Source organism: Anabrus simplex, chromosome 8, assembly GCF_040414725.1.
Source record: "Anabrus simplex isolate iqAnaSimp1 chromosome 8, ASM4041472v1, whole genome shotgun sequence".
In the NCBI taxonomy this organism is placed as follows: domain Eukaryota; kingdom Metazoa; phylum Arthropoda; class Insecta; order Orthoptera; family Tettigoniidae; genus Anabrus; species Anabrus simplex.
Window position 1 is genome coordinate 74,351,404 of NC_090272.1, and position 14,177 is coordinate 74,365,580.

The 14,177-nt window shown below is 40.8% G+C and overlaps 1 protein-coding gene across 1 annotated transcript in view; it reads right to left on the reverse strand.

Annotated features, from left to right (window-relative positions):
- Window positions 1-207: 207 nt before the first annotated feature.
- The window catches only part of LOC136879136 (exostosin-1), a 57,050-nt gene continuing 43,080 nt past the window's right edge, over window positions 208-14,177 (reverse strand). Inside the window, exon 2 of the mRNA XM_067152888.2 lies at window positions 208-316. Coding sequence (XP_067008989.2) covers window positions 220-316 — 97 coding nt within the window. The 3' untranslated portion in view covers window positions 208-219. The remainder of the gene's footprint in view (window positions 317-14,177) is intronic.

Sequence of the window (14,177 nt, forward strand, 5' to 3'; positions counted from 1 at the left end):
AATAACTTAAAGAAGTTTGACATCAACCACTGAACTATTATTTTTTTCTGGAAAAAGTCTATAATGAATCATGACGACTTCTTATCTTCTTCTGCATACCGATACGTTCAGCTGGTTTATGTACGAGTTTTTCCCCTTGTTTAAGAAAGTAGCATTTCTTGAAGCACTGCCTGAAGAACCTTTGCATCCTCAAGATCATTTCCTTCCACAACTTTAACTTCAATGGTGTTTCTTCATAAAGCTTGTCTCCAGTTCTCTTATTACTCTGTTCTTCAGTTGGTGACTGGTCTGCGCCAAGTTTCGTACTGAAAAGTAACTAAAAAGTAAATTCACGTAAATATTGTAACACTAATTAATTGACTATGATAAAAAAAAATGAACAAATGGTTGCAAAAGTAACCTGATGGCAGCCCTGACTTTTCAACTACCGGAGAAAATAGAAATCATTAGGATGGTAGGTCCCTTAAAACAACAACTACAACAATCAACATCATCATTTTCATACCACATGATTAATATCTAACAACTACTACTACGTACTAAACAAGTTTTCATTCCGTCCTTGAAGAAACGCAACGCCGCACAGTGGGTAATTTCTAGCATCCAGCCGGCCAAAAATAATATTTTCAACCCTTGTCTTTGGTGCAAATTTTCTGTGAGTCGTGTTTATAAGACTCTTGGGTACAGTAATTCAGTAATGAAAAGTCGCGCTGTCTGATTATCTAGTCTCACCGAAGGCCTAAAGTGGCTCTCCTCCGTTAGGGCGTCATATTCTGGCGAGGAGAGCGCGCAGTTATTATTATGTGAGGGCTCAGTAAAGACGTCAGAACTAAATATTTCTTTAGCTTGCAATGTGATTATATTAGATGAAGGTATGTATTTTTATACGGTATATAGCATTTTCTGAAAATTACTATATTGTTGTCCGAAATATGCACTTAAAAATTCAGGTACACGGTGTCCAAGCGCTATCTAATTATACAAATTTGAGCTGACTTTCAAAATGGATTGCCCTTGATTTCCGCAACGAAAGTCTTTTGGATGAGTTATCTATACTTTCATGAATAGAAAACCGTGACTTTTTGCTGCGACCAGGCGCGACCATGAGAGTAATTAATTTTTTTCACAAGCTATGTACTCTGTAACCCGGAGGTCGGTTTTCGAGCTGTTGAGGAACAGCAGGGAATATAAGCGGAACGATGATATTGCGAATGTTGTAATTGAACCTTTAGGCTTTGAGGATTGTTTAGAGGATATATCCAAGTCAATAAGGAAATCTGTCAGTATTTTGTGTGCTAAAATTCGATCACGCTGGACAAAATATAGTAGAAAAAGGGACAAATATCTGAAGTAAAATAAAAGTTGGTTCGAGCAGAGAATGAGCCTTGCGGAAGGACGTGCATCACAACAATGTCAGGATGAGCCTGCCAGTACTATAGCTCATTCCATGTTAAGAAAACAGTATTGCTCTTATGACAACAGGGTTGCCATATCGAACGGCTCCGCTCAACGCCATCACGGGAAAACGCCGGCACATAAATTAGTGATATTCAGTATGTAAGTTCAAGACAAAAGGCTGATTAAACTAAGCTATAAATTACTTTTATGAATTGAAGGGGACGTGGGGTTTACAGGGGCCACTTTTGGTTTGTACAGAATCAGAGGTAAACTACGGCACATACGAGGTAATAAACCTCAGCACTGAAATATAAGGCCAATTGTGAGAGAAAATAGACAAATAATTTTATGGACTTGAGGGGCGGGTGATGTATTTAATTGCATTTAATAAATTTATCCAGACAATAAAAACTAGAAAACAGACGCAGTGAATAAATACTGCAGATGACTACAAAAGATCACAGTATTAATGTTAAAGAAATAAATCACACACGTAGGCTTATCGCATAACTCTCATTCAACACAACACATTTACGCACTGATTTAAAGCCTAAAATACACACGCAATAAATAAATATTGTAGATGACTTCCCTACAGAAGTTCAGGGAGGAAACGCGTCTATTGGTTGATATCCGAAGCAAAGTGCTGGCAATACCAATGATGGAAACCGCTAGAAGATTCTTCAGAGAGGCTTCCACTTCTGCGGATATTACTGGAGTAGATATAAATTTAATAAACTATCTACGTGCCATCGTAGAAACTCTTTCGTGTGGGTATGCCATTGATAAAGTGACATTTGTAATGTACGCAAAGGGAACTATACAATTGTACTTACAAAAATACAAATCGTACTGCATGCCTGTAACTTTGCACAAACTCTTGATTCATGGCACTGTATTATACCTATTGGACACCTCTCCGAGGAAGCCACCGAGCTCGATAGCTGCAGTCGCTTAAGTGCGGCCAGTATCCAGTAATCGGGAGATAGTGGGTTCGAGCCCCACTGTCGGCAGCCCTGAAGATGGTTTTCCGTGGTTTCCCATTTTCACACCAGGCAAATGCCGCGGCTGTACCTTAATTAAGGCCACGGCCGCGTCCTTCCAATTCCTAGGCCTTTCCTATCCCATCGTCGCCATAAGACCTATCTGTCTCGGTGCGACGTAAAGCAAAAAAGAAAAAAAAAGAGAGAGGAAGCCCAGGAGACCAGGAATAAAGATAATAGGAAATCTCCCAGAAAGACACAAATACTGACCTTCTCCATAGGTTGCTTATATCATCGGACCCTTATATTACCAGCTTAGGGAAATCAAGGAGGAGGTAGTTGATTCCGCTTTCACGAGAAGTGCTCAACTTACTGTCTGAGCCTCCTGTATCTGGTTCTGCCGAAGGAGATAATGAAAGTTACGTAGCGATTCTGATATAACTGCATTTAATGAATAAATTGTTTGGCAAATACATGTATTCCTGCATCTGTCTTTAAACATACTAAACAGCATGTCCCACTATTAACATCTATTTAATTTCTTAAAGCTACAACGAAAAATGATTAAAATTATAAATATTACTAATTCTATTTCTTGCGTAGTAATTTTTTCTTTGTACTTGATTGACCACACACTTAATTATCTCCAATAATAACAGTTACATACTAAGTTTTATGTAAATCGGTCCATTAGTTTCCGAGATACGATTTTTGGCCGGCTAGATTCCTGAAATTACGCACTGTGCGCCGTCTCTAAGGCCAGAGGGATGTGTGGGGAAGGTGAGAGGGTTGGCGGCCGTGCCCTATAACAGGAACTGTCCCGGCATTCGCCTTAGTGCAGGAATATGGAAAACCACGGAAAACAATTCTTAGGACAGCAAACGGTGGGGACCAGCCCCCTCTTCGTCTACCAAATACAGAAACCTGAGCCACGGTAGACCGGGGCCAGTCGTAGCCACTTGTAGACTGAAACCTACTATGCCGACCTCTAACAACTAGCAAGAAGGCGTGCAATGTGACTGCAGTAAAATTGGTTCAAAGTAATCCATTCAGCAAAACCTGATGTCACCAAATAAAACTGCAACAAGACTGAAACCGATGGACACGCATTGGGGTTCTACTGAAATACTGTGCAACGACCGCCACAACTACAGCTGAAGTCCTCAAGTAAAATGGACAGGAGGTGCACCAGGGAGTTCATTGTGTTTCCACACATGACGAACAGGAGTGTAGACATTTTAGACCCATAACACGGAAAATAACAAAAACTTGTTTAATATCCCACAAACAGTTTTGAAAGAGAGGCTTGATGGGGAAAAACAGCCCAATAATATCTAACAACTACTACGTCCTAAACAAGTTATAATGTTATGCCGTAATTTTGCCTTTTTGATATACGGTAGTTCTTTTATTGTATATGTTCAAAGTAATTTTGTATGCTCTCTGAAGTTTTTCAATTAGTTCTTTGTTAACTTGCTGATTTAACCCTGTTGGTTCGTGCCATATCTTTCTTTTTCTGCTATTTCCTTTACGTCGCACCAACACAGATAGGTCTTATGGCGACGATGGGACAAGAAAGGCCTAGGAATGGGAAGGAAGCGGCCGTGGCCTTAATTAACGTACAGACCCAGCATTTGCCTGGTGTGAAAAAGGGAAACCACGGAAAACCATCTTCAGGGCTGCCGACAATGGGGTTCGAACCCACTCTCTCCCGGATGCGAGCTCAGAGCTGCGCGCCCCTAACCGCACGGCCAACTCGCCTAGTGCTGCCATATCTGTCTGAGAAGTACAACAATCAACTTGATCAATGGGTCTATTTAGAACAAGAAGTGTCCCATCCAATTACACACGAAACATCCTTAAAGACATTAATTTTAAATTCTATGTAAGTGAAAGAATCATAACTAGTTCTCTTCACATAGTGCATTGTTACCTGTAACAAGCACTATTAATATTTTCAACATGATTTTGTTTCTCAGCACGTATGGTAATGTTTTAGTTGCACTGCATATTTTATTACTATACAGTATACCGCATCCTCGCGCTCACCCTTAGTGGACGACGGCCGATTTTCAATAAATCTTTCGCTCTCTTTCGCCGTTTAATAATTGAATGTTCTCGTTCTTACTTACGTCGGCACTAATTGTGTTCACTCGTAATACATGTTTAAGTGCCATGGTACCTTCAAAAACAATACACAATCCTAAGAATCTTTCCGTCTGAGCCACAATTAAGCTGATGGGTCAGTAAAATTGCCGGAACTCATACAAGTAATGGATTCAAGATGATATATGGGTCGTTTTGGATGACCTGCATTTATGTAAGTACGAATTACAAGACGAAAATTCTTCTAATCATATCCTCTACAGTATGTGCCGGACATACCATAGCAATTGTCTTATCAAATAGCCTACTTAGCGTAACCCGGGGTACTTCATCAAATGATCATTTTTAGATTCAAATCTTTTCGAAAAGGCACTTTATCACCAAGATTATAAATATTCTGATTACGCCACTCCTAAGCAAGATAACCCAAGAGATATGCTCAACCCAAACCCGACCCCCATATTGAATTTATTCCGAATTAAGTTGAACATGAGGAATCCAGGAGCCTCCGTGGCTCAGACGGCAGCGCGTCGGCCTCTCACCGCTGGATACCGTGGTTCAAATCCCGGTCACTCCATGTGAGATTTGTGCTGGACAAAGCGGAGGCGGGACAGGTTTTTCTCCGGGTACTCCGGTTTTCCCTGTCATCTTTCATTCCAGCAACACTCTCCATTCTCATTTCATAGCATCTATCACTCATTAATATAAATCACTTTGGGAGTGGCGACCCCATCGTAATAACAGCCTATATATGATTCATTCATTACATCCCTGACCCGGTCAAAGACTGGAAAACAGGTTGTAGGTTTTCATTTTCATGAGGAATCCAATACACTGTTATCAAGTTCAGAAATGTAACAAGTGAATGAAAGAGAAGTTTCACAAAATAATTGTCAAGGTCCATGCTGGACTGTTTCTAAAGCGTAAGAACATGTTAGCAACGGACTCAATATGGGTTATTTAGGCCTACACCATTACCACGTACACAAACCAAAGTACGTACCTACAAGGAATTGCATTCCCGTTCCAGTAAGCAGGGCCTACTGTAACTTAATACATAATAAAGGAAAACATATCGATTATTTGTATCCCAGAGAATTTCCATTTAGACACTAAGGATCAAAAACTGCAACTCATTCTATTCCTTTCGTTACTGTATAGTAAATGCTGGTATAAAATCTTATCACAAGCAAGCTTAGAGCTGAAGAATTTTAAATTATTAACTATGAAAATAAATTCATAAAGCTCTTTATTTCTTAAAGTCACTGCGAGTGGTTTTGATGTCACAGCAGTTATCCTGTCTTATTTCGGATTTTGGTCGGTGGTTCCACACCAAATGTCCTTCCTGACACAAGCCACGTAATTTTACATGCGAATATTCCACTCTAGAATCCACTGGAATCGAACCATTCACAACGATTGTATATATAACTACTCTTGAAGAACGCATAATAAATCACCATGTTATACAAGTACGTTTGTCCTGAATGGATTGCCACTGATGTTTCACTGGAATCAGAGAAAAGGCATTTTGCGGATGATGTTATTCTGTATAGAGTAATAAATGTTACAAGATTGTAAGCAACTACAAAATGACCACGATAATGTTATGAGATGGATAACAGGCAATGGTAAGATGATAAACGGGTTTAAAAGTCAGGTTGTAAGTTTCACAAACAGGAAAAGTCCTCTCAGTTTTTATTAGTGCGTTGATGGGGTGAAAGTTCCTTATCCTTATGGGGATCACTGTAAGTACCTAGGTGTTAATATAAGGAAATATTTTCATTGGGGTAATTGCATAAATGGGATGGTAAATAAAGGGTGCAGATCTCTGCACATGATTATGAAGGTATTTAGGGGTTGTAGTAAGAATGTAAAGGAGAGGGCACACAAGACTCTGGTAAGACCCCAAATAGAGTATGGTTCCAGTGTATAGGACCATCACCAGGATTACCTGATTCAAGAACTGGAAAAAAATCCAAAGAAAAGCAGATCGATTTGTTCTGGGTGATTTCCGACAAAAGAGTGGCGTCACAAAAATGTCGCAAAGTGTGAGCTGGGAAGACTTGGGAGAAAGAACACGAGCTGCTCGACTGAGTGGTTTGTTCCGAGCTGTCAGTGGAGAGACGGAGTGGAATGACATTAGCTGACGAGTAAGTTTGAGTGGTGTCTTTAAAAGAAGGAAAGATCACAATATGAAGATAAAATTGGAATTCAAAAGGACAAATTGGGGCAAATATTAGTTTATAGGAAGGGGAGTTAGGGATTGGAATAACTTAACATGGGAGATGTTAAATAAATTTCCAATATCTTTGAAATCATTCAAACAACAGGAAAACAACAGATAGGGAATCTGCCATCTGGGCGACTGCCCGAAATGCAGACGGGTAGTGACTGATTGGCCAAACTTCGAGGTCATCGGCCCGAAACGGATATATACTGTACAGTATATATACCTAGTATAATAACTTGCCCGCCTGGTGGCCATGATCGTTAAGGCGTTGAAGTCTAAACGGTCTGACACTGTGGTTAGCCGGTTCGAGTCCCGTTGGTCGAAAATTTTCACCATCACAATACTGGCCGTGGTATACAATTTCTAATCACTAGTTTGCGTGCAAAAAGCCTGGATTAAATTCCAAACATCTCCGCAGTGTTCATATGGAGTGAGGGCATATGAGGCTGTTGATGGCGATTCGTCCGTAGGATGGGGACGTTAAGCCTTAAGCAGACCCCTTGCTGCTATTCGACAGGAGTAGGCCGGCACCGGGTTTCACCCTCTCCCCTCATACTATCATATATCATGTAATTGATTTCACCCCAGTAACTCCTCTGATGAGGTTGTCGTCAGGGAGGGCATCCGGTCATAAAAACCCGGCACGACAGATTCATCTCACGTCATGCCCAACTCCGTAGAGAAATGGGACAAGGACTGGACAAACAAAAACAAAATACCTAGTATAATAATGTTACTGATGAACAGAATAAAACAGAATAGACATGGTGTGATGTCGTGAGGGCAGGTCCTCCTCGCTGCCGTCCGTTGGCGACCTGCGCGTCTGGGTGTAAGCTGATGATGATAATAATGAGGTAGGGAGTGATTGAAAGCCGGTATCGGCATATAGCCTACTCCTGTTGAATACGACCAAGATGGTCTGCTCATGGCTTAACGTTCTTTTCGTCGCACCGACACAGACATGTTACTGTATTTACTACACAAAATGTGTTAAGAGGTGACGGATAAAATGATGATGATTCGAATTGAGATTGGGTAGTAAAATGCAATCGAAAGAATGTGTAGTTGCAAAAAAGCGTTAAGACCTAAAAATTGTTAAAAAGGACCAATAACGCCTAAAAGGCAAAAAAGGACAAATAAAACCTACCATTTTCTGGTCTGCAATGGCCCAGAATGAACATATATTATGTTGGGCCTCGTTTGCGGACACTCGAGAAAAAGAGGATTTTTTCTGAACTCCCGAGCCGTAGTTATTAATATAAGCGCAAGAAAAAGGTGAACTGAAAAAATAAATCAATAAAGCGGAACAAAAAAAATGGCAATTTGAGTGACAAACCACGCCTCCATAATAAACTAGTTGTGGTCTGGACGTGAAAAAAACTTGTTAATGCCATATTTGAAATTCCAACAACATACAAAGCGACTAGAACTGCAGCTTGTAAACCTGCTTCGACAAAAGAATATTTCAGCAACATGTGGTCAATAAACCTCGCAATTCGCTAGAGGTTGCAATGAAGCCAATTTGCTACTTAAATCACTTGTTTAAAAACTAAAGATAAGAGTTCTGTGGTTCGTTGTATCAACCTAATAATGATGGGTTACTTAGTACTTTCGTGTATTTTCGTTTTTTTTTTCGGGGGGGGGGGGGCGGGGGGCGTTGATTAGCCTGTTATTTAGGCTACTTGCTTTCCAACAAGACAGCTATCTTTCGAGTTCCGGGTTGGAATTCACACTTCAAAAATCACGTGGCGCCAGGAGGGCATGACGACTCAAAACCCAAACGGACTTAAGTCATGATTTTCAAAGTGAAATATCAACAGAAGAAAATAATAATGTTACTGGTTTTACAAGGAGCCTCTGTGGCTCAGGCGGCAGCGCGCCGGCCTCTCACCACTGGGTTCCGTGGTTCAAATCCCGGTCACTCCATGTGAGATTTGTGCAGGACAAAGCGGAGGCGGGACAGGTTTTTCTCCGGGTACTCCGGTTTTCCCTGTCATATTTTATTCCAGCAACACTCTCCGATATCATTTCATCATCTTTCGTTCATTAATCATTGCCCCAAAGGAATACAACAGCCTTCGACAGCCGGCACAATGAGGGCTTCATTCATTCCATTGCTGACCCGGTCGAATGACTGGAAACAGGCTGTGAATTTTCACTGGTTTTACATCCCATTATTGTTGTTGTGTTTTTGGGTCATCAGCCCACATAATGATCTGATGCAGCTCTCCATGCCACCCTATCTTGTGCCAACATTTTCATTTCTACGTAACGACTACATCTCACATCTACTGGAAATTGTTTGTCATATTCATACCTTGGTCTATCTCTATCGTTTTTACCGCCTATCCTTCCCTCAAAGACTAACTGAACAAGTCCTGGGTGGCTTCAGATGTCTTCCCTTAACTACTGTTATAGGTTTCGGAGACGCCGAGGTACCGGAATTTTGTCCCGCAAGCTTTCTTTCATGTGTCAGTAAATCTAACGACATGAGGCTAACTTACTGTATTTGAGCACCTTCAAATTCCGCCGGACTGAGCCGAGATCGAACCGGAAAAGTTGGGGACAGAAGGCCAGAGCCATATCCGTCTGAGCTACTCAGCCCGGCATGAAGAGAACATTCATCACAATTCTGACTAGAATGCGCTTAAATCAGCGTAGCTTCCTCAGTCATCTCTACTGCATACACGTTGTGAACTCTCTGTACTGTGTATGTGACGGAACTACTAAAGCAGACATGTACTATGTGTTCTTCGCCTGCAGAATATTCAGAAAACAACCGGAAATTCCCATGAAATCGATCAGCAAACATCAATGGCAGTTCAATACAAGCAGGAGAAAATCCAACAATACTGGGCAAAGACCAAAGCCGAACGGTAGAACAAGCGTGGTTCTAAATAGGTCCATTCGTAAGAAGAAATGCTGTCGCCTGTATGGTCTAAACACTAATTGCCAATAAATTTTAATTACAAAATTAAAAAAAGAGCGTAAGTGGCTAGAATGACCCTAGAAATAACAAAATTGAAGATCCTACGAATTACTTATGAGGCTGTGAGGAACTCATGCTCGCATGCACAACACTGATAACGATTCGCGCGTATCAGCTTTTGAGAAACCCATATCGAATCACCACTCTAAACAAATATGATCAGTGTTGACGACGCTCGCTTTTGATTTATGTGGACTGGATTTCCATGTGATTACAGTATGTGTGACCTTTATAGGTCCTTCTAGTTGACACCACGGGCGACTTGCGCATCTGGAGGGGGGGTGGTGGTGGTGGTGGTGGTGGTGGTGGTGGTGGTGGTGGTGTAGGAAGAGGGCGAAACCTCGTGTTGGCACATCTCCTACTCCCGTCGAAAAATACCAAGGGATTTGCTCAAGGCTTAACGTCTCCATTCGATGGACGAATCACCATCAACAGCATCATATGCCCTCATTCCAAATGTGCACTGCGGAGACGGTTTGGAATCGGACTCAAGACTTTTGGTACGCAATCTAGTGATTATACATTTTGACGGACAATGTTATTTCTAGCAAATCTAGGTGCAGTTCCCACCCTTTTAGGTGCTTTATTGGGGTTAGGTAAGGCCCGAATCAGATGTACCAGAACACAGCATCATCTACATACCCTAGGATAAGAGATAATTATCATGCTTTATTACATCGAGAGATCCATTTTGGTGAACTCCAGTGCCCAAATTTACGAACAATTATTATTATTATTATTATTATTATTATTATTATTATTATTATTATTATTATTATTATTCTTTGTCGTTTAGGCCTACTGAGGACCACGGGGCTCGTGTCTACTCTTCGGTTGAGTTGTTGCTTTCTTCTTCTTCTTCTTCTTCTTCTTCTTATTCTCCCAATACTCCATTTGCTGACTATAAAGACAGCTTTCTCTCCTCTGTCCACTTAGTTCCTGTACTCTTCTTACTTGTAAGGGACGTTGGGGTGGGTTGACGGAACAGTAGTCGGCCATGAGTTCGTCCCAGTGGAATATCTATTATTATATATAGTTGTTCCATATCCGACTTAACTGACGTGATCCATTTGTTCTTAGAAGCCTTGCCTCTTCCTGTTACTGTGAATATCCTGTTGGTGAGTCTTTCGGAATTAAAACGGGTATTTTATTTATTCGGCCAGCCCCGCATTGTAAGGGTAGCGTTCCTGCCTCTTCCCCGGAGGCCCCTGGGTCAGAGATTTTTACCTGGATCTCGGGGTTGGTTCAAGGTCCACTCAGCCTACGTGATTACAACTGAGGAGGTATCTGATTGTGAGATATGCCCCCGGTCTATAAAGCCAAGAATAACGGGTGAGAGGATTCGTCGTGCCGACCACACGACACCTCGTAATCTGCAGGCCTTCGGGCTGAGCAGCGGTCGAGGATGTAGTGTCATGTGCTTGAATTGGATTGTATCTATTCTCATGTCAAGGAGTTTTAAAAACAAGCACAGTTACATCAGCTCCCTGGCTGAATGGTCAGTGTACTGGCTTTCAGATTAGAAAGCTCAGAGTTCGATTGCAGGCCAGGCATTTTACTGTAGCCACATCCAATTAATTCCTCTTGCTCGGGGACTTCCATCGTCCTAATACACACATTAATTCACACACAACACATCACGCTACCAGCCATCACACAAAATAGTGAATACATCACTCCTCATAGGTTGGTGTCAGGGTAGGCAGCCAGGTATAAAACTGGGCTTAATCTACAGTAGTTCGACCCAAATAACTGGGATAAGGCAAGGAAGGAGAAGATTCATCTGTCACATCCTTGACTTTGAAAACTCGAAAGCGACTGTGGTAGGAATAACTCTAGCAATGAAATTCATATCCAAGCAGTCCCTAATGGAAAATTCTAAATTCCCATGGAGGGAATTAGATATTTTTCACCAATAGAGCATGTCAAAAACATATCAGATGTAAGGCTTTTCAGGCGTTTGCTCTATCAACCAGCAACTTGCATACACCCAGCGTCAGTGGGTAGGGTCTGACACATCCCACTCTGACGAGTCTAGTGTCAGACCTAAGACCTGGTTGATAGAGCAGACACCTGAAAAGCCTTACATCTGATATGTTCAAGCAGTCCCTGTTAAAAATTGTGTGAAAATGGCGTTCAATAGGAAGATTTGTGAGTGTCCCTTCTGTTTCAGTGAGGAAAACAACGGGAAACTACATCACTTCTCACTTTCCTAGTACGCCTCTTCAGTAATGCCTAGGCAGCTAATAGTGAAGATGCTAGGGACTCAATCAGCCTTCGAGTCGAGGACTCAACTTATTTACGAACTCCAGTATTCGAATTTGTAGCTGCCATCAATGTTTTCAAGCAAACGAAAAGAAAATTGTCTTGTCTTTTAAACTGATCTCCGATGATGTATTGATAATAATAATAATAATAATAATACTAATAATAATAATAATAATAATTCTGTCCTCCATATCGCAACCGACGTGCTTTAAGAATTCCAAGAATATTCACCTCCAGATTCTGAGATTGCCAGCAGTGAGCACTGAAAACTGCAGAAGAAATATGAAATACAATTACAGGAAATCTCGGGAAAGTTAATCACCTAAGTTGAAACTGTATTTTATATCTAGCTGAAATACATCAAAATGAGCTGAAGGCAAACATTCATTAAACCGACCCAATATTATCACTTAAAATTCAATTTCTAAGGTTCAAATATATCTAAATGGAACTGAACTACTCTTCTCGTTGAACTCAAGTCGTTAGATTTTTTAATTAAATGCTCTGACTTCGCTCTCAGCAATTTCTGCAGAGACCACATCGTACGAACCGCGGTGGAGAATCATTACAAAGTTTAATAGCAGACATAAAGCATAGTATGCCTACATTCCCAGCTTTAGATCATGCAACTCTATTAGCAATCAAGAAATTAATTAATCCATTCTACGCAAATTCAATCGTTCAGATTAACGTCTTGGCGCCTCCTTTTCGCATTAAAGAGCTAGTCAATGAGTGCAAATAACTAAAGGAATAACTACTAAAGTCATTTGCGAAAATTCAGTTTGCCGCCATTATAACTCTCCGTGTATGCTGGTTAAGGGCCGCGCCAAACCTGTAAACACATTATTCCAAAGAAAATTTCATCGCTACGGTCGTCGTAAAGAAACAGGCCATACGTAGATATTATTATTATTATTATTATTATTATTATTATTATTATTATTATTATTATTATCATTTCCGCCTCTGTGGTGTAGTGGGTAGTGTGATTAGCTGCCACCCTCGGAGGCCCGGGTTCGATTCCGTGCTCTGCCACGAAATTTGAAAAGTGGTACGAGGGCTGAAACGGGGTCCACTTAGCCTCGGTAGGTCAAATTAGTAGAAGTGGGTTCGATTCCCACCTCAGCCATCCTCGAAGTGGTTTTCCATGATTTCCCACTTCCCCTCCAGGCAAATACTGGAATGGTGCCTAAATTAAGGCCACGGCCGCTTCCTTCCCTCTTCCTTGCCTGCCCCTTCAAAACATCCCATCCCTCCACAAGGCCCCTGTTCAGCATAACAGGTGGGACAGGCTCGGCGAGGTACTGGTCCTCCTCCCCAGTTGTATCCCCGACCCAAAGTCTCGCACCCCAGGACACTGCCCTTGATGCGGTAGAGGTGGGATCCCTAGCTGAGTCCGAGAGGAAAACCGACCCTGGAGGGTAAACAGATTAAGAAAAAAAAAGAAAGAAAGAAAGAAAGAAAGAAAGAAAGAAAGAAAGAAAGAAAGAAAAAGATTATTATTTATTAATTACGATGTAGCCTGCTAGGTACACGTGTCAATCCTTCCTTGTAGTTTCCTCTTGCACTGTTTCCAGTATTCCTTCATCACTGCAATAGGCTTTATTCTTCTCTCTTCAGACAACTTTGGATCGGGTTCCCTTTTCATTCTTCCTTCCTTAGAATCCTTCCATTCTTAAAACTTTACCTTTTTAAATCTCTCTTTCCACAGTTTCCCCTTCTCTTGTTTTATTTCTTTCTAAATCTTTCTTGAACTCTTGAATCCAGCTTGTTATTGACATTTTCTCAGAAAGGTACTTGAATATGTCTTATATGTTTCGTCAATTTGTTATCATCCATTCTATAGATATGTCCACAAATAGCAATTTCCTTTTTCTTATTGTTTCTCTTATATATTATTATGTCATGATATATTTCCTCATTACTTCTTAATTTCAACTGTTCTGTTGTTTTCATTGGACTTAAGATTTTTCTCATAATTTTTATTTCCAGTATTAAAAGTTTATCTAAACTGTAGTTGGAAATGAGACGTTCACTTTCGTAAAGATATCCCGTTTTCACCACTCTATATTGTAGTGCCTTACTTTTTTCAGATAAGCATTTCTTGTTGTAAAAATTCTTAGTGATGCCATACGCTCTTTCTATATTGTGCACCCCTTCTTCTAACACAGATATTCTTAAACCATTTTCTTGAATTATT